This window comes from Vigna radiata, chromosome 5, assembly GCF_000741045.1.
Source record: "Vigna radiata var. radiata cultivar VC1973A chromosome 5, Vradiata_ver6, whole genome shotgun sequence".
NCBI lineage: Eukaryota > Viridiplantae > Streptophyta > Magnoliopsida > Fabales > Fabaceae > Vigna > Vigna radiata.
Window position 1 is genome coordinate 2,715,670 of NC_028355.1, and position 21,145 is coordinate 2,736,814.

A 21,145-nucleotide genomic window follows, 5' to 3' on the forward strand; every position below is an offset into this window, starting at 1 on the left:
TCTGCATATAGAGAACTAATATATAATAATCCTAATTAATTATGTTTGTTATTTACGTATACACATCTCACTTTCATTAATATATATTTTTATATTATAAAAGGTAATAATTAAAACGAAAACCATCAAAATTTAAAATTAGTTAAATTAATATTTTAGCATTATATTTTATTATATATATTAGGTATGTCAGAAGAGTAAAATTAAAAGATGACTATATAATTTTTGGCTATGAGACGAGTATTGAGAAGACAGTATCTAAATGTATAATTTATTATAAGCCAATGTTTTGTGTGAGGTGACATCTTTCTATCATCTTTTTTCAAATGAAACATGTCATCTTTCCCTTATCCTATTTTTAATTGAAACAAATGTAAGTAAAAATCATATTTCCTTTTACGTTAAATCCATAAATAATGAAAATGAATGAAAAGGAAGTAAAGAAAACATAACAAACAACTTAATCAACTAAGGGAGAGAGAGTGTGAAATTGTTATATGTATATTCTTAAAAATTTGTGTTAAAAGAAAACAATGTGTAATCTGAATATATAAGTAAACCATGTAAATTCTAATCAATCCAAACAATTGAAATAGAATAATAAAAATAATAATTTTGTAAAAAATAAGAAAAAAAAAGTTTGGATAATTAATTGATATAATTTTTAAAATTACCTAATAAATAATAAACAATTTTCTAATTTAAAGCAACATATAAAGAGACGAATAGTGAAAGAACAAAGACAAACAATGAAAAAGTAAATACTGAATATAAAATAGATAAATACTCGTTTCATTTTCATATCCAATTTTACAAAAAAAAATATTACTCAATATCAATACATTGGATACTCATATCCTATCAATTGATTTCCACGAGTTTATTTATGTTCATATGTACTTCGAAAAATAAAACTTACAATAAAGGAAAAACAATAAGCATATGAGAGTTAAGATATTTTATAATAAAGAATGAGTAATGGTTTATAAAGTAAATATCATTAAAAAATAATAATTATATTTATATGATCAACAGAGATGATAAACCTATATTTTTATTAAAATTTAAAAATATAATTAAGTATTAAAAATAATAAAACAGTAACAAATAATAATCAACATGTTCGAACAAAATATGAAGATTTAATTATAATAGATAAATATAATCACACTAAACTCTTTTATAATAAAAGAAAATTTAAAAATCTTGGTTATAGAAACAAATAGGAATAAATAATGATGAGAAATATACGGTGGGAATGTTGGCACAGAGCAGCACCTGAAAAAGGTGAATCCTACTGCGTGGGCCTCGGATACATCGAAATCACGGTTTGTTCCAAACTCAACATTGCTCAACACTTGTCGGACATAGAGGGACACATATCCCTCCCTGTTCTTCGTGTTTGTTAAGAGGGTGTCTTAATTTGTGTTCCCTGTCACAACCATCACAATTCACAAACCACAGAGAAAAGAGAGGGAAGAAAGGAGAATAACATTGATAATAATATTAATACTAATATTAATAATAATATAAAAAAAAGGTGAATAGTTGAGAAAGAGGGGTTGGGAGCATGGAGAATCACAAGATGGTAGCATCGGTGTCTGTTAAGGAGGAGATAGACAATAACCTTGCGGTGCAGGAAGAGGAAGATGTAGCAGATGTGGGTTCCAGCATGACCTTGGAAAGGGTCGCTGCAGCTAAGAAATTCATTGAAGACCATTATAGGTCTCAGATGAAACTCATCCAACAACGCAAAGAGAGGTATGAATACAAAATCTTATGGTAACATCGTTTCTGTTTCGTTATGTCTTGTGTGGGGTCTCTTTATTCTTTCTATTTTGGTTCTTGCTTTGGAAATGCCCTTTTAATGTAATGATTTTCTGTAGACAATTCTGTTTGAGTGGATAGGATCAGACCAGACCAGACCAGATCATTGTACATGACAATTTGACAAAGTTTTGTTGTTGTGTTTCTTAATTATTAATGTAAATTTGTTTATCACAATAAGGTAATGTGTATGTTTTTGTGGAAGCTTTGGCTGTTTGTTAAATGGTTGCGTTGCATCTTTAGGGTGTGATATCTAAATGGTTTTGTTGATGAAATATCTTTTACAAGGAATCAATCGTACAGAGCATTTATTTTATCATATTGTATGAATGGGCTGGATGAGAGTGAAGCTTTTCTCTGGGATTTGCATTTTTTTTTTCCGTTTCAAAGAAAAAGGTAAATTGTTTTCTGAACACTTTATCGTGGATTCTGAAGAGCATTTAAGCTTTTCCTTCTCACCATGCTCTTGGTACCACAAAATGTTCATGTATCTATTGAAAGGGCTTTTACATAATTTTAGTTTCAGGGTGTCTTATCCTATTTTGTAAATGATTAGTGTGGTTCATCCTTGTGCTTAGTTCTGTGTTTCATGGCCCTTTGGCAGAGTCTTAGTTCTGACAGATAAATGTACTTGCACCCAAACACAGGAGGCTTGCAATTGTTTCTTAATTCATTGACAGAGACCCTCTGGTACATGCATGCACACAAAAACTTGATTTTAGTTATTGATGTATACTTTCATACGAAGCTTTATTTTTCATTCAACTTATTTCTTTTTAGTAGAGTAGTCATTCTCAATGAAGGGAATTACATTTAACTAGTCATCTTCTTTTTCTTTCTAATTTTTTAAGTATATTAGTAAGTTATGGGCATAATTTTAAAATTTGCAGGCGGTTAGAGCTAGAACAGAAGTTAGCATCTGCTCGTGTACCAAAAGAGGAACAGATCAATCAATTGAAGGATTTAGAGAGCAAGGAAACCGAGTTTATGCGGTTAAAAAGACACAAAATATGTGTTGATGATTTTGATCTTCTAACCATTATTGGGAGGGGAGCCTTTGGGGAGGTAGAAATATATATCATCATATTAGATAGCTCCTTTTTTTTATTATGTGTTGATGTTTAAACATGGTATTCCGTGTATGTTGGCAATCTGGATAGTGGATGATACCCAATTACAAATTTCGGAATCATAACAAATAAAATGCTTACCATACGGTTCTCCTTGTTGAAAGAGCTTACCCTTTCCTGCTTATCATTTGTTTATTTCTGAACAATGTATGTTTCTAAGAATATAACTTTCAGTTATGGAGTTAGATTTATGATATAGGAAAATAAATAAGAAAACTACCTTGATTAATAAGGAAACTACGCGATGGCCAATCAAAATTAATTTGATTGATATTCAGAATTAAATTGATTGGTTGTCACGTAGCTTCCTTATTAATCCACATAACTTGGTTATTTATCTTCCTATATCAATTAAGATATGCAAAGTAGGAAGAAAGAAAAAAGAATAAAACTCCTATACATATAGGTCCTGAAGTTGTATGGACATTGAAATTGATGGGACCTTAGGTTTTATGAGGTGCCCAAGTCTTACATTGAGTAGTCTGGAATGCTTGGTGGAGTTCTTGAGTGGGGTGGTTCTCTCACCTGACAACTAGTTTTTAAGGGAGGGTTCCTCAAGTACTTGGATAAATGTAATGGTCTCAAAAAGAGCTACCCTGCATCCACTACAACATTAACTCTGAAGGGTGGTGCTATGGTAAAGACTTGAGTAGTATGGAATGGTTGGTAGAGTACATAAATCATCTCATTGGTCCCCCCTTGACAACTAGCTTTTGAGAGAGTATTCCCCAAATACTAATATAAAAGACCCAATTTTGTGTCAAATAAATTATGTGAGTGAGGATCTTATGAACTTCAATTTTCATTGGGACAGGAAAATAAGTTATTATTATTATTATTATTTTTTCAGAAATCTTTCTGTTAAATGATATCATATTAACACAACACACAAATGAAAACCGTGTTTCAGCAAAAAAGTTATAATTTCTTTATGCTTTTTTCCTACCTCAATACATTTAGGATTCTCAGAATATGACAGCTAATCATGGATGGTAGAAATAAAATGTAGATTCCTCACTAGTTATTATATGAACAAAATGGTGGTTTGAATTGATTTTCGATTATACTTTTACCAAATAGTTTTTGTTTAAGTTCTTCCTGTTCTATTTTGTGTCATTCAACTATCTTATTCTTATCTTTCCTTTTCTTCTAAGAGTTAATCTTTGATTATGTATGGTAGTCGTAAGTAATGTGTGGTTTTTCGGGTTTTTGATTGTCTTTTTACTTTTGTTTGTATACCTCTGCCATTGAAAAGTTGTTAATTATTCCACATGCTTTCACAGGTAACACTCTGTCGGGAAAAAACATCAGGTAATATATATGCCATGAAAAAGTTGAAAAAATCTGAAATGCTCAGCAGGGGACAGGTGAGTCTTGATAGTTTCTTTGGTTGAATATGAAAGTTTGTCATTTCCATATTTCAAGTTATTATTTAGAGAAAAGAAAGTTATTTTTGCTATTATTTTCTAAATTTCACCATCTAATTTTTATATCGTCTAATTTATGGTTTCATTTCCATTATAGGTCGAGCATGTTAGAGCTGAAAGGAATGTACTTGCAGAAGTTGCCAGTGATTGCATTGTGAAACTCTATTACTCTTTTCAAGATGATGAACACTTATATCTCATAATGGAATATTTGCCCGGTGGTGATATAATGACTTTGTTGATGCGGGAAGAAACTTTGACTGAAACTGTGGCTAGATTTTACATTGCCCAGAGTGTTTTGGCCATAGAATCTATTCATAAACATAACTACATCCACAGGTTGGCACTTTTACATCTTAAAATTATAATCTTGTTATAAATCATAATTTTCTTTCTTAAGCTTCTTCCTGTTCCCCCAGAGATATAAAACCTGACAACCTTCTATTGGACAAAAACGGTCACATGAAGCTATCTGATTTTGGTCTGTGCAAGCCACTTGACTGCTCAAGCCTATCATCTATTCATGAAATGCAGATCCTCGATGATGGAAACTTATATGATACCATGGATGTTGATGGAGCCTTGCCAAATGGCAGAAATGGTAGGCGCTGGAAAAGTCCCTTGGAACAACTACAACATTGGCAAATTAATAGGAGGAAGCTGGTAATTGCCTTCTGCCCCTGCACTCAGAGGTTATTTGATGCTTGGCTGGTTCTTATTTTTTATTTCTTACAAATTCATAATATCAATATGACACTATACAATACTAAAATGATAGTACATTTAACTTAGAGGTAGTTAAACATGTGCCATCTATTGTCTGAGCATATCAACCCCATGGCAGCAACATTCTTGAAGAACTTAGTCCAATAAGTAGAATTGTAGATCAATGTAAAGATTGAAAAAGTTTGTAACTGTTTACTTTGCACTCAGATGGTAAAATTCTTAGCTCTTTAACTACATAGAGGTATCGTGTTTCTCAGTAATGGTCAATGAATATTTGTGGTAATTGTTGGTTGTCTCATTGGTGCATGAAATGTTGATTTCAATTGCATATCCTTCTTCAGCTCATCTATTTGTTTCATGGCAGGCATTTTCCACTGTTGGAACTCCAGACTATATTGCCCCTGAAGTATTACTCAAAAAGGGTTACAGTGTGGAGTGTGACTGGTTTGTTTTTATATTTTTCATTTTCTGTCACTTGAGTTGCATCTATCCATTTCCTGTGTTAATAGTTTTGTCATTTTGAAGTGAATGCGCTCGATCACTTTGCTTTACGTTTTTCTTGAATGATTAAGAGTAGTATAAAAGCTCAAGGTTCCAAATTTTCTATCCAGACATTAGAGACCCTAGAATAAATTGTTCTAGAATAGCTAAATGTGTCAAGCACTATACCGTTTTGCTATGTAGCATAGTTAAACAAATTGAAGAAATTTAAACCAGAGTGCAATCAATGAAGCTCCTTACGATGTATGTAGGGTAAAATTTTGATAACTTTAATTGTTTTGTAGCCCCTTTTTTTCTAGTCTTATTTAAAGTCAAAATAGTTGAGAAAGGGAACTTCTCTGACCAGTTTTAAGTTGTCATGACATTTTGGATTTAATGTGCATATTTCATTCAGTAAACTTGAATTTGGAGTTACCCATTTCAAATTATTTGAAGCACCAGATAGATCCTTTTCGAATATTCATCTATAACTTTATATTTGATCCTGTCAAGATGTCGGACATGGGCTAAGAATATAGCCAAAGTTATCCCTAAAGTTGGATTTTGAGATTGAGTCAGGCCTTGTCTATTTCTAATAGATCCAATGAGTTGATCATATTCCTTCAAAGGATACTACATGGTGGCATATAATTGCAGATATGACAGTGCTTGTGCAGTTGACTATCCAAATCTTATATTAAAGGCATAAGGATTTTAGATCCTGTTTGGCTTGTAATATATTTTCTATATATTCTTCTGTTCTTCAAGAGAAGACTAGCAAAGCATTTTGTAATTAATCTATTTTATTATTCAAAAATAATGTTTTACTGGTTTTAACCTTACACTATTATTCTTTATAGTTCTTTTTACCCGAAGAAAACTATGGTTCCAATGTAAAATATATTTGCTTAAAGAGAAATGGCATCCTTTATGATGAAATATCTTCCTTGTTGACAGAGTTCTAACTTGCTGCAGGTGGTCTCTTGGTGCTATAATGTATGAAATGCTAGTTGGATACCCTCCATTTTACTCTGATGATCCTGTAACAACATGCAGAAAGGTGAGAAAACTGTGCACATATTAAAGAGCTTGCATCTGCTGTATAGTTCTTATTTTCGTAGTCTAGTGATATTTAGGTATTGCACATTTCAATGAATATTTATAATTCAAAGAGAAACTCTAATAATGGGTACTTTGTCTTGCTGATTACTTAATAACTATTTTGTATACATCCTTATTCTCACCATAATTTGTCACAGGGCTCACTATATTAGTATTAAGTGCCCTATTTTTCAAAAGCACTAACATAACTGTTGAAATTATATCTACTTCTTTTTCCTTGGTGATGAGTATCTTCAGATCGTGAACTGGAAAAATCACTTGAAATTTCCAGAGGAGGCCAGATTGACACCTGAAGCCAAGGATCTAATATGCAGGTTGCTTTGTGGTGTTTCACATAGACTTGGCACTAATGGAGCAGATGAAATTAAAGTGTGTAAATGTGTTTTGTTTTTCTCCTGTAATACTCTATTGTTAAGTCATAATATTCCTTGATAATATTACTGGTTTTTAATTGATCAGGCTCATCCTTGGTTCAGAGATGTCGTATGGGACAGGCTCTATGAAACGGAGGCAGCATTTAAACCACAAGTCTTTGGAGAGCTTGACACACAGAATTTTATGAAATTCGATGAAGTGAGAATAAGCTTCTCAGTTATTCTTTCATATATAGATGTCCATTTTAGTTGCTGGAATTCTGACATTATTGTAATTAATTGTGTTTACAGGTTGAACAACCAAAACCAGCTAGAACTGGATCTGGACCCTTCAGAAAGGTAGAAGCTTTACTTACTTGAAAGAATAAGATTTTTCAGACAGAGTAAATTAACTTGCCTCTATGTTTGCTTTTATGTATTATTCAATTCAAAAAGGAAAGTTTTATCTTTACAATATTTATGTCATCATCATAATCATTGGACCCTCCAACATTAAATCTGTAGATACTCAAATTCTCGTTCAATTGAGATTCAAGAAAAACTGCATGAATGTGATGTATCTATGGAACTTGCATATAACATTTAGTCTCAATTAATCATCGTAATATTGTTTTAGCTCTCAAGGGTACAGTGCAATTTTTCTCTCTCTAAAAATATGGCATGTTTTTAAGGTTGATGATGCTTCAGAAAAAAATAAAACTATCATTTGCTTCACACGGCTTTCCATTAATTCATAAGCACCTACATTTTCTTATGTTTATTTCATCAGTTATAGTTGTTTACCCTGGTCAAAATTTGACCCAGGATAAATATACACTGATCTATGTTCTTTTCTTACAGTTTATTGTATCCTCTTTGTTAACAGAAACTCTTAACTTCTCAAGATCTCAGTTTTGTTGGTTATACATATAAGAACTTTGCTGCTGTCAAGGGGATGCGTCAATCTAATGGTAAGTATTGTTTTCCCTAAAGTATAATTCTACAACATCAATTCATAATGCTGCATTCTCTATGTAGGGGATCGGTTGATTAATCTTCTCTGCCTAAAATCACTATTGGATTTACAAGTATCGTGCATTGTGATATGCTTTTGAGACCTCAGACATAAATATTAAATAACAAACTAGTGTATGAACATGAAACTATTAGAATAATCCTTCTTTTTAACTGTTACTCAGTTTTTTATAAAGCTGTTTTTTTTTACGTATTATCTGGAAGGGTCATTGGCTCGTTCTGGTTCTAGACCTAGCCTCACCTCCCTCTTTCTCCTAAGAAAAGGTACTTCGTTCTTTATTCACAAAATTGCTTCTGCAGTCTCTGTGTTGTCTTTCTCTTGAACTCCCAATGTTACAACAGAATAACTAAATGGCAAATATTATCTATCCAAAAGTTATCCAAAATCTCAAGTTCAATACCTAAATCTAATGGTAGTTAGTAGAGAGTGGTCAACCTCTTTTGCCCATCATAAGGAAGCCAATTATGTCGCAAACTATCTTGTACAATATGGGGTCCAAGACCTTATTCTTCTTTGTATTAGAGACATGACTACCCCAACCATTGTCTCCTACCTATTGAGGGACAAGTTGGGCTAGTTCTGAACTCACTTTTTCTTGTCTGTTTGAAGTATGATATTAAGGAGAACTCGGCATTACAAAATTAGTTCATAAGATGAGATTTACACTATTTTTATATACTATAATTTGACAATATTAGGTTTATACTTATTCTATATACTATAATTTGATCTTATTTTTTGTCAGATGTTAGATCTCCGATGCACTAATTAACGCAAAGGACATGAAATCTCAAATATAGGACTAAGTATTTGTGAATGGTCAGGTCTAGCAAACTTTGCTATGACAAATTTGACACCATTTTAGAAAGTAAACTTTAAATCTAACTCAATCTTCAAAAAACGATTTGTAAAGTGAAATTTACTCTTACTTATATATTATAATTTGGTTATATCTATAGTTTATAGAAGACCGTCAACACTTTCTAGTGAATAAAAAAAGTCAGACTCAAGTCCTGGAATTCAGATACACATAGTCTTATGATAACAGGTGACATTCAACTTAGTAAATATTTGTAGACAATTATTGTTTGCCCCCTAATAACTTCTTACACCTTTACTTTTTAGATTGACTAGAATGTGATTTCCAGATTAGCCAATTTAAAAGATAAAAAAAAATTGCGTTGGTGCAAGAAGAATTCATTAGTGTGCATAGCATTTTCCATATAAGACTAGTAATATTGAGATTTGTTAAGGCTTAGGCTACTGCTATAAATTGTAAGAGGGGAACAGCTGTACAATCAGTTAGAAATTTTGCATTCTTGTCGTTTCCTTGATTCTTTGGGATAATCCAATAGGAAATTAGTCAAGAATTCCTAAGAAGGTTCAATATATTTCCTTATGAGTTATGACTTCTGCGAATGATTGCTTATTGTAAGCGTTTCTGACAGCTATAGCCTTTGAAATCTGAACTAAGTTAATAAGAAGAAAACAAGTTGGAATTATAAGTAGAATCTTAATGCCTTTAAGTTTTAGATGATTGCATATTCGATATTCGGTTGTAAACTTGCAATGGTTTAAAAACATAAAAATCTTAAGGTAATATGTCATACATTGTGCTCATCACTAAATCTTACAGAAAGAGTAGTGCTTCCATCGGAATGCTTTTTCTTTCAAACAGGAATTACTGCTACGTTGAGCTATTTATTGGCTTCCAAATTGCAAAAGTTTTGCTACTAATAGTAATGGCATGTTCAACATGCATTTTCATTTCACTTCATCATATATATATATTTTATATCTGATACAAATTATAACCACTTTTGTGGAACGTGATACAGATTCAGATAGCATGTCACCACAGCGAACATCCATTGACTCCACACACAGTAATGGATCTAACCATGACAACTACTAGTCTACATTTCAGTTAAAACTGTTCTAACTGAACCGTTTGCTCTAGGTGATTCGGCAGTAAACTATTCACACTGAATGGACATCACAAAATCATAGATGGTTGCATCCTCTGGTAACACCTCTTCTCATGCGAACAATGACCCTAATTTTTTTCATTTCAATTTTCATGTATAGACCTGTGTAGAAAATTAATGAGCATGGTGATAGACAAGCCTGCTTATTTTTCAACCAAGTTTACCTTACCTTTAGTGCCAACAACCACCTATCATGCATAAATTAGTGTACAGGGATATCTGCATCACTGGTGACTCCATATGTGAAAGCTTTGAAGTTAAAAGTTAAACTTGTCACTCGGTCCTGACCACTTGTGCCGAGGTTAGCAAAGAAACATGTGCCATTACTTGTGGCAAGCAAATTCTCCTTTTCTTTTACCTCTCAATCCACCTTTTTTCCGTAGCCAGAGTTATTTACCTCCCTGATGGTATCTACACTTAAGCAACCTTTTTGCTTCCATCAAGTTAGATGCAGGTCAAGTTGTTGAGTTATGACAATGTAATGTGTTGACATAATGACAACATCGAGTGATATCAATGGCAGTTTTATTCTTATTCCTAGAGCGACATGAGCTTCCTATCTATTCGCGTGTCGCTTCCTAGCATTCTGCTTTGCTGCAGTATACGACTTCAGAGATCGTTGTTTGCGTAATGCCAACGTGAATGACAACAATGTGCAAAATCTTTTGTATCTAAACTTCTTTAGACTTGATTTCTTTACATTCTTTTTACAACGATTTGCTGATTAAATGTACTTGGAAAAGACATCCCACGAAGGAACATAATATATAGCAAATGTTTAACCGTTCATTAACAATTCCATTATCCTTTTTGTACGAACAATTTACATTTTTTAAGTAACTGATATGATAGGACTAATTTCGCCACTAAAAAAGTCCCAAAGCACGAAAGCCTTTGTACAGAAGCGATTAGTGAAATGATATGCAAAATACCTGCATACTTGAGAAAGGAAGATGGTGTGCGCTGTGGGTGACTCAGCTTGATGAGATGAGCTGAAGCCTCAGACGGGCCTGTCGTGCTTAACGACTTGAGTTTCGCAAAGTCTGTTAATACACATTGTGCATCTTTTAAAGCTTTTCAGAAGCATATTATTAAAGGTAAAGGTTGAGTTGTGGATTGTGGATGTGGATATATAATTTATGTTGCAGACTGGTTCATGTTCATCATAACAAGAAATACTAGTACTGGGATGTATATATAGCTTAGTAAATCCACCCGTCTTGAAGTTGACTGTCAAATTATGTATTCTTAAACCAGAAATAGTTCATCACAAAGGGAGAAAATGATGGAAAACATTGCTGAAGTCAAAAGATCTCCAACCGTATAAAATGGATGTGCTGTTTAATAGCAGATGGGATATAAAATTCATAAGACCATATCAGATTAAAACATGTATGTCTATACAAGAACCTACTCATTACTGTAATGGCTCCTATAGTAATCTAACCTTTCTCCCAATACGAGTACCTAACGTGGGAAATAAGTAAAAGAAACGTACTATACCGCTAAGTAAGTCTTTATCATGGTTGCACCGGTAGGATCTGAAAGCAGATGTCTCACTAGACTCATTCTCAAGTTATTTGGTGCTATTATGAACATGTAGAAAGCAAATAATAAAAGATCTGTAGAAGAGAGAGAGGAGCCAAGAAATCCCTGCCACATCCTGCGAGGAAAAAACACTACACGATTACTCCACAGTAAAGCAATTTCTACAACAAAATTGGGGAGGTCTGAGAGGGTTTAGGCGACAAGCAATGATGTCAGGTTTGCAACAAGCAATGATGCCAGGCTTGCAACTACAAAAGAAATTAAGCGGTTGGACTAATCTCAACAAGTAAATTAAATATTAACCTTAGTGCCACAAGGTCAACAGTTATGTACATTTTAGCATAGCAAAAATAGAAGAAAAAGGGTTTACAAAATTTTAGGTGTCTCCAGAAGCTTTTAGTAAACCCTAGGTAAATGCATAAAAAAAGTTTTGCCAAGAATAGAGATTGGATAATCATAATCCATCTTATGAATACAAGTTGTTTTCCAGTCAATCCTATTAGAGTTAAATAAACGAATTAGACGTGCGCTTCATTCTACTAATGGTCACCAATGAAGAAGCAAGAATAATGTTTTAAAATTGTGACTTCAATTTCAAATGAACCTTGATCATTGCTACAAATTGTGGTCACTGAAACAACCGTCTAATTCTAATGAATCTTAAATTTGTATCACTGTTGACATGGCATTTTGCAGCAATCCATAAGCTAGAGATAACTCAAGGTTTTTTAATTAAATCAAGTAGTACGACGACTGACAGGAAAGAAGATTTCAGCATGAGGTGAAGACTGTTCTAGGATATCGACCTCCACCCTCAAGCCAGTTGATGAATGAATAGTGGATCCAATTTGAAAAATATTAAAAGGAAAAAAAAAAATCAGATATTCCTAGTTAGCCAAGAATACGGCCTAAAACTTGCAGTTGAGTACGCCTACGGTGTTGCTAAAAGCTTTTACAAGACTTATAGATAGTCCTCTCTCCATAAGCTAACATTTGTAGTTGAGTCATCCAATCCATTTCTTGTACGATACACAACCTATTTCTGGTAATATTTAAACTCCTCTTTATATAAATTTATTTTAAGAATAGGATGCATGCATTTTCATCAAGATTAAGACTGAAGCATGATACCTTTACATTTTAATATAAAATGTATTACAAATTAAATTATTGACTAACTTTTTTAATAATAAACGCAACCCACAAGGCTACCACTTTAATAAAGTCTGCAGGGGCTAGATATACACAACCTTAACCGTGATGTTTTTGTAATGTTTGAACCCCCAACCTTTACCTCACAAGGTAAAAACTTTAGCATTTCGCAAGACTCGTCCCCAATTTTGATAATTTTCTTCTTAAATTAATGAACTATACATATATACAAAATATTAAACTCAAGAATAAAATAAATTTTAATAATAATTAGTATGAATCTCCAAAGTTGGGGTAGGGTGCACTAGATTAAGAACAATATTATTTTGGGTCGATTTGGTTGACATGATATTGTAGGATAATTACCCTATCTTTGTATGATAAATTGTTTAGTGCATCAACAAAATGATATTCTTACGCTATTACCTGTCCTATCATGTTAGTACTGCATATTGCTTATCCTAACCAACTTGTATTACCGCTAGCTCTCTTATCATGCTCGTCATATTGTCTTTGTCAACGTCACAACTTTCACCACTGTTGTCATTGTATCCCCTCCTACTACCATTGTTGCATCATCACCCCATATATATTATCTCGATCATCATTGTCATCTTCATCGTAGCAATCACCAATGCTGCTGTCGTTATAGCAATTACTACTTCAATCATTATTGTCAAAACTTTTATTTATACTTTTATCATTGTTGTCGTCATCACACTATCATCATGACATCTCTACAGTAGAAACTATCACTAAATTCTCACCTCTACCATTAGCATCATCATTTTTATCATCGTCATTCTCATCACCACTAGCAAACATCATCGCTTCTATCATTGTTACCATAACTTCCATCGTCACTTCTACCATTGATGTTATTACAACCATCACAACTTTCACCATTTTTGCTACCCTCACCGCCATTCTCATTGTTAGAGGTCTCAAATCTTCTAGAAATATGGTTAAAATAAAGTATATAAATGGATGCAGATTTTACCTAATAAGTTCATTTTGTAATGTTCGGTTCGTATTCTAATATAATATTAAAGTCTATCATAATTAAGTTTGTTAGATCCATCATATCTTTCACTTTCAAATTGCTACTAGATCATTCACAAATATTTAACCTACGAAATGTTCAAACCTTTGCTTGAAGGTGGGGTTTTAAAAATCCCACATCATGTAAAAATATAGCTAAAGTACAAATCGTATATAACAAGTGGTTTTGTAAGATTGAATTGAGTTCAAATCCAAATTCTAAGAATAAACTATCATCATTGCCGCCATAACTACTTCTATCATAGGTCTTTCCATATCGTAGTAAGTGTATTGTCCGGTTAAACTAATTTTCCATTATCTTTCCTCATTAATATTTTTTTCCTTCACAATTCTGAAAAGTATACAATAAAAGATATTTTAGGTCCTGATATCTAATGCGTAGCTTTGTAGCTTATGACTGAAATAAAAATTCATGTCCTTAAATACATAGCACGTGGAAGTAATTATTCCATCTTTTCTAATAAGTTATTCCGTAACCAAAATGTCACTTCTCCACCGTTTCAAATATAGTGTCCTTGTTTGCCTACATTCAGAAAAGCCTATAAATATTTTTCTCCATCATAGGTGTCGAAGGTTCAGTATAAAAAAAGGATTTTCATTAAGTTTTTGTTGGTTCTTGGAATCTTCAACCTAGGTTTCTCAGGCTTTCTCTTAGGACTCTTAGTTTTGATCCAAAAATGCAAAGAAACATGAGAACTCAAGTGTAGCTCCATATATAAGATCTACCTGAAGAATATTGGACGCTGTGGATTCTTTGCGCTGTAGCATGATATTAAAGTCTATCATAGTTAAGTTTGTTAGGTCCATCATATCATTCACTATGAAGTTACCACTAGATCCATGTTATATAATATTTGGAAAACATTATAAAGCAAATTCCAAGATATCTACCATGTACATGAGAGAAAATAACTCATACCAATCAGGTAGGCAGAAGAAAGTACGAAAGAATGTTCGAATTCCCCCAATGTCCAGCTGCACAATTAGAGCTAATCCAAAAAGAAAGAATGCCCTCTGCCGCTTCCTTTCTTGTGGCCAAAGTGTATTCCAAGCTTAAAGAAAAAGAAAATTCAAGATGCTTACTACAGGTAAAATGATTTGACATGACCATCAGGTATGAGTGTCAGCTAAAAAGTTTCGGCAATTTACATAACAATAACTGATTGAGGTATGGGTAGACATGGATGAGACTTATATAAATTCTATACACACGCAATAAAATAGATTGGATTCAGAACTACTTCCATTTAATTATATGATTTTTTGAATTTAGCTCAAATTTGAATTTAGATTAGATAAAATTCATATCGATTTAATTTAAATTAATTTAGTTGTTATACCATTTTACTAAGTAATTAAATTATTTTTCAAGATTAAATTGTTAATTTTGAAAGAGATTTAAATTGAAGTAATTGGATGGGATTTAAAATCCAAAAATATAGATTTGGCTTTGAAAGGGATCCATTAAAATGAACTTAAAGTGAATTACAAAATTGGGTTTGAATATCTGGATTTTTTTAGTAACCCTTAGTTTGAGGAAAGAAAAAAAATAAACATAGTTTACGCAATGTTGAAAACTGAACAATTTAATATCTAAGGTTGTGATGATGAGTGTACTTGATTACCTTGCATAGACAAATTCTCCTTTCTTCTTTCTTGGGTAATAGTGTCCTTGGCATGAACATCTTTCAAAATATTAGAAATTACTGAAGCATATTTTGGAGCTTCTGACAAAGATCTCACAACGGAGTACCCTATTGGATAAAAACACATATTGAACGTCAATAGATTAAATAAGCGTAGCCATCAAATCAAAACGTGATGAAGTCGTGCCTGTGGCTGGATGCACCATGCTGGCAGCTGCACCAAATGCAAGGTTCTTTTGTTCTGTGTTTGGTAAGGATCCGCCAACAGGGATATAAGACCATTCCTACATTATACATGAAGGAACTTGTACACATCATATTATTCTTGGAACTCGAAAGCGAAAAACTGAGCTTAAAGATAACATGGCTATGAAGGGAAGAACAGGATTTCAACTCCAAAACTGCACTCAACGTGTGTGTTAATATTATATATGAATATATATATATATATATATATATATATATATATATATATATGTTGATTTTATTGCTAACATAGGGGTTAATAATAAATTAAACTTCTTTTGGTTTTATACTTTACCCACCGTAGTAAATATCAATTTTTCTAGAAATTGTTTTAAACTTCCAGAATTTAGGTTTTCTTAGCACTCGGTTTTCTTTTTCTTGGTATAGATTTAGTTTGGTCTCCCAATACTTATTTGTATATTTTTTTCATTTCTCTTCTTTTATGAATGTTCATTTGATGGTAAATGATTTTTGAAGTTTTAGAATGCCAACCTAGTTGGAATGCTAAAACGTCATGGTGATACTTAACATGATTTATTAAAAAAATTATATCACCATAATAACAATTTTATTATTGATTTAACACGGTGCGATCCCAGTTGAACCAGTAAACCTTGAACTAGTATGTTAATCAGGTCAATGACGACACGGTTTTAAAAACATTGTTATTTATAAAAGGTGTAAGCTAACAAACACAAATAGTGCACATGTACACAATAAACAATCAAACCTAGCATTTCCAAAATCCTACCTCTTCGTAAGTTTTAGTGATTCTGATCCCCATTGAATTTAATCTCGAAAAGAGCTTCTTCTTTAGTAAATCAAAAGGCATCGCATCTTTTGACGCTAAACAGGTTTCCTGCAGTCGTCATTTTTACATAAAGTGTTAACAGAACTGTAACACGTAATATAAAACACTAAACTGATAATCATGGAGCAAACCTCAAAAAACACTCTTGTACTGGACATGGGCATTGCATATAGAAATGTTGGATAATTTGCTTCTAGACCTTGAACATTTTGCTTCATGTAGTCTCTGTAATCCATGAAAACCATCACATTTGGATCATAAGGATTGTTTTCCACCTGATATTTCAACAAGAAAAATGTCATTATTACAAGCTATCACATCCTATGCATTTAACTTTTTCAATAAAACTTGTATTAATTAACTTAATGGCATTAAAAAAGTATGACAAGAAGAAGCACCAATTTTAGTCTGATTTAAACGGACTTATAAACCGTGTTATTAATGAAAATGTATTACCACCAAATAGTCAAAGAAATAAAGAATGTTAGAACTTCCCAGGTGGTCGCAGGATCTAATAATGTGGAGGAGATGAAAATGAAGAAATTAAGGAAATGGGAAAAGATTCTCAACAATAAATGTTAATATGGCCTTCATCTAAACCAAACACTTATTAGTAAACTGAAGAACAGAAACAGAGAGCTAGCCTCCGACCTCAACTTCCACACCATAAGCTGTTTGAACAGAAACCTTTGGACCCCCGACCTCATATTGCAACAGTTTCCCCGAAGCAGCTCCTGATGCAACAGTAACAAGCCTATAATAACACGTCAGAAGTTACCATATATGATAGATAAATGGATAAAAGATATTCGAAGCATGTGAGTGATCATACCTGCTGCGCACTACAGTATCATATTCACAGACGACATGACTGTGACCATTGCTCGCCTCAATAATATTTTCTACTCTTGAGCTAAGATATGTGACACCTGACTCGACACACCTAGGGAAAATTAATATGAATCAATAATCTACAAAAGTAAATAATATAATTGTTATTAAGAAATTAAATTACAATCAGTAGAAAAAACGGTGATATTAAATATATCACTAAAGTTGGACGATTGTACCTGCTTAACAATTCCTCATGTAGCAGATGCCGACTGACACGTCCATAGGAACGTCCAATGAAAACGGGATCCTCATTGTCGAGATAGACAACGGTGTCCTTCCAAACATGTTCAATGCAACCTTCAAGTCCGAGACCTGTGATTAAAATGAATTATTTATCTTTTCATAATATCAACTGCGCAAGTATGCGGTCTTTGGGGCACAACGTGTAAAACTCCAAATTGAAAACTTCTAAATATTATAGAGTTTATTGCTCACCAAATTTATAAGCATTTCGAAATTCCATTAAAATGAGTTAAGCTTTTTTAGAAGCTTTTTTCATTTAACTTCCCAAAAGTTAAGATGCATAACTAAATTTTACTTTATATTAGCTCATAGAGAAATCGATGGATTGAACTTTTTCTTTTCATACACCTAAATGAAATTTGTTAGGCATATGTTACTTAAGTTGACAAAGTTACTATTAGAAGAATCTGCCCAAAAGATTTTGCACAATGGTATGATATTTGTAGATGGTACTGCTAACAAAGGTAAGGGAAAATGTTAATTCTAAACTTGAGATCTAAGAAAGATTTTATATAAGAATTTTCGCTTGAGTATATGAGCAGAATAGAGTATATGTATTGTAATTTTAGCAAGACAAAGAAGAAAAATGCTTTGAACGTAAAATACAAGATGCGATGCCACAAGTTATAAGCTTAATTATATAGGATCGATAGTATAAAGAAATTGGAAAATTAATAAAGTTGTCAGATCAAGATACAGGTCGAGTGGTTAAAGGAAGAAAGACATCAAGGTTTATTTATAACCACAAAGTACTGATTAAGCTCAAAAGGAAGTTTTATCGTACTACTATACAGCCACTTGAACTTTAAGGTACTGAATACTAAGATTTAAAAGGAAAACAGATGAAAAAAGTTTATAGTAGTAAAAAAGATGGGATATGTTACAAGGAATTTTATGGTAAATAATATTTATGAGAATTTGATATTTGGCCGCATAACGCATAATCGACCTAATCTGTTGGGAAAAGGTTATTGTCATTGTTCTAGTTGTCTCTAACCCACATGGCCATGTGGGGATTAGGTTATTGTCATTGTTCTAGTTGTCTCTAACCCACATGGCCATATTGGCTAGTCCGTATATGGGTTAGACTTGATTGCGGTGAGCTAACAATATTTTAAATAAATATCACATCGTATATAGATAGCATCAGTAGAATGGTACAGCAAGAATGATACCTCTAAATTCGTCCTCCCACACACCATAATTATTTGTAAAAGGAAGATCCGGGCCAATAAGCCCAACTTTTAGTCCCAACTTGGCTGATTCAGCAGCCAGAGCAAGACCAGCCGGACCACAACCAATCACAACTAGATCTAGTATATCATCTCCTATGGGGGGCAACTGCAAGAGTAGTTAACAACAGGTTTTTAGTAGTAAGAAAACTGAGATACAAAACACAACTTAGTTAAGTATCTCCGCAACAGATCCATCAGCGCATAAACCTTAATATGGCTTCAGAGACACGAAACAAAATCATCATCAGAACGAAAACCATCATCATGCCTCAACTTCATCCACAGAACTCGATTATCAAAATGTCGTCAACAAATATAACGCATTCCTCAGAAAAACAATACCCAATCACTTTATCATTAGCATCTCGAGATGGCTAATCACTTATACCTAATTTACTTCATGTATGCATAACTATGCCCCGTATCAATTTATAGTTTGATACTATCCGTTAAGTATCTCTATTTTTTTGAAAATAATGATGAAAAACAAATAAAAATACATGAGAAAAAGAAGCATGTATGACATAAAAGCATGGTATCTTAATAAAAAAAGTTATCCTCTTCATGGATAACTTTAAAAAAGAAATAAAATGTATAATACTGTTTTCATTTGTAATCAATCGACTACAGTATTTATAATTTTTTATTATAATAACATCCGAAATGTATATTCTTAATTTAGATTTACATTATTATAATTATTATATAACTACCGTGTTTTCGTGAATTTTACACCCATTAAGAAAATCTCATACTATTTTTAAAATAACTGTATCGACAATGGGATACATTTCGTATCTAGTACATGTATGGTCTCTGTTTATCATACAAGATGACGATTCAAACATAAATAGAAGCTACGGCAACCTAAAAGCGAAAAAACCAATCGAAGCCTACAGCAATATCCGTTAAATTTTCAACCAAAAAAATAGAAACACAGCACAAAAATTCATCCAAACTTCGGGAACCTTTCAGGACCAATCATAACTATACTCAACCTCCAACAGAAAATAACAAGAATCAAAATCCAAGAAACATGAGCGAGAGAACATGAAACCTTATCCACGATCTTGGATTGCATTTCCATGGCTTTGTTCCGTTGCATTTGTACGAAAACAAGTTCGGAGCCTCCGGCCTTCACGTAATCGTCCTCGTCGGCGAAGTCTTCTTTGGTCGCCACGCAACTCTCGCTCCCTGCCTTGGCCTCCACCTTCAGCAACCGCGAGCGCCACCGAACGCCGTGGCCGCCAGACGCGGTTCTTCTTCTCCACATCTTCTTCCGCAACCTCAACCTCGACGAAGGACTCACGCAAAACGCCATTGCCGCCAAGTTTCTCGCTGCAACGCACTCCATTTCGCTGTCGTTTTCAGTATAGGCCACTGATTTAGTAGTTTCTTTATCACTCCTTCCTCCTCGACATTAAGTTGTTGCGTGTGAAGCACTGAAGATGTATTCTTAAAACGACGACGTCCTCTGTATCACGCCAAATGCGTGTGTGTTTTCGGCAATGGTCGAGTTCGCTTTCTGTTACAGCGGGATATGGTATGCGATGCTTCGATTTTAATTTGGTGGCATGTTTAAAAGCGATCCGAAACTTACACGTGGCACACTTGGATTGGGCGAATTTCAGAAAATGCTACCCTTATCCAAAAGGGTTCGTGAAAAAGTCTACAAATATAGAGTCAGCCACAGAAAGAAAAAGAAAATGTGCGAATGCGAAGCAATCTAGACCGTACATATGATTGATCCAACGGAGTCCGTTTTTTAATGGTAATAATAATTCTCATGGTCCAACAGTGTATTTTCCTAATTTTAAATATTCAATTTCATTAATCTTCGAAAGAATATAAACAAACAAATTTGATATAATCTTAGAATGAAATGTAGAATTTAGATAAATTAAATTTCAATTTTTAATTTAATATCACTACTGCATTATTTTCTGTTATTTTTTAATAGAATTGGATTATATTTTCAAGATTTGGAGGACAAAAATTGATTGATGTCTAATAACATTTGTTTCTGCTTCGTGCGTCTGAGTCAGTCCGTGTCCTCCACAACCGTCCGCTTCGATCCTCTTCCCGCTTCCTAGTGCCGTCCTCCTGACGTATCCGGTCCGGTACCTGCTAAAAGCACTCCGACGCTCAAGTCAGCGTTCAATCTTTTTAGTGATAGAAAGAGAAGGAGTGAAATAAATGCGCATTAAATGTAACCCCTT

At 33.2% G+C, this 21,145-nt stretch overlaps 2 protein-coding genes across 5 annotated transcripts; one reads left to right on the top strand and one right to left on the bottom strand.

Moving 5' to 3' along the window:
* The first annotated feature begins 1,431 nt into the window (after window positions 1–1,431).
* LOC106761980 (serine/threonine-protein kinase tricorner) lies at window positions 1,432–10,882 on the top strand. Of its 4 annotated transcripts, none has more exons than XM_014645631.2 (14): window positions 1,432–1,761; window positions 2,718–2,892; window positions 4,241–4,324; window positions 4,482–4,723; window positions 4,804–5,047; window positions 5,475–5,554; window positions 6,566–6,650; window positions 6,950–7,081; window positions 7,172–7,285; window positions 7,378–7,425; window positions 7,952–8,036; window positions 9,940–9,987; window positions 10,062–10,127; window positions 10,296–10,882. In XM_014645631.2, the coding sequence occupies exons 1-13, from the start codon at window positions 1,571–1,573 to the stop codon at window positions 10,088–10,090; spliced, it is 1,557 nt and encodes a 518-aa protein (XP_014501117.2). In that variant the 5' UTR covers window positions 1,432–1,570; the 3' UTR covers window positions 10,091–10,127; window positions 10,296–10,882. The 4 variants fall into 4 exon arrangements, with proteins under 4 accessions (XP_014501117.2, XP_022636182.1, XP_022636181.1 ...); XM_022780461.1 differs by having other exon boundaries at window positions 10,303–10,882; XM_022780460.1 differs by having other exon boundaries at window positions 10,062–10,882.
* A 490-nt stretch (window positions 10,883–11,372) lies between these two features.
* Window positions 11,373–20,488, bottom strand: LOC106761979 (lycopene epsilon cyclase, chloroplastic). Its single transcript, XM_014645630.2, has 11 exons — window positions 19,984–20,488; window positions 18,867–19,032; window positions 17,625–17,760; window positions 17,387–17,497; window positions 17,206–17,308; window positions 16,686–16,829; window positions 16,495–16,602; window positions 15,685–15,781; window positions 15,477–15,605; window positions 14,771–14,903; window positions 11,373–11,752 (listed from the first exon to the last, which is right to left on the bottom strand). Exons 1-11 carry the CDS (start codon window positions 20,278–20,280, stop codon window positions 11,587–11,589), a joined length of 1,590 nt encoding a protein of 529 aa, XP_014501116.1. The 5' UTR covers window positions 20,281–20,488; the 3' UTR covers window positions 11,373–11,586.
* Between the last annotated feature and the right edge of the window lie 657 nt (window positions 20,489–21,145).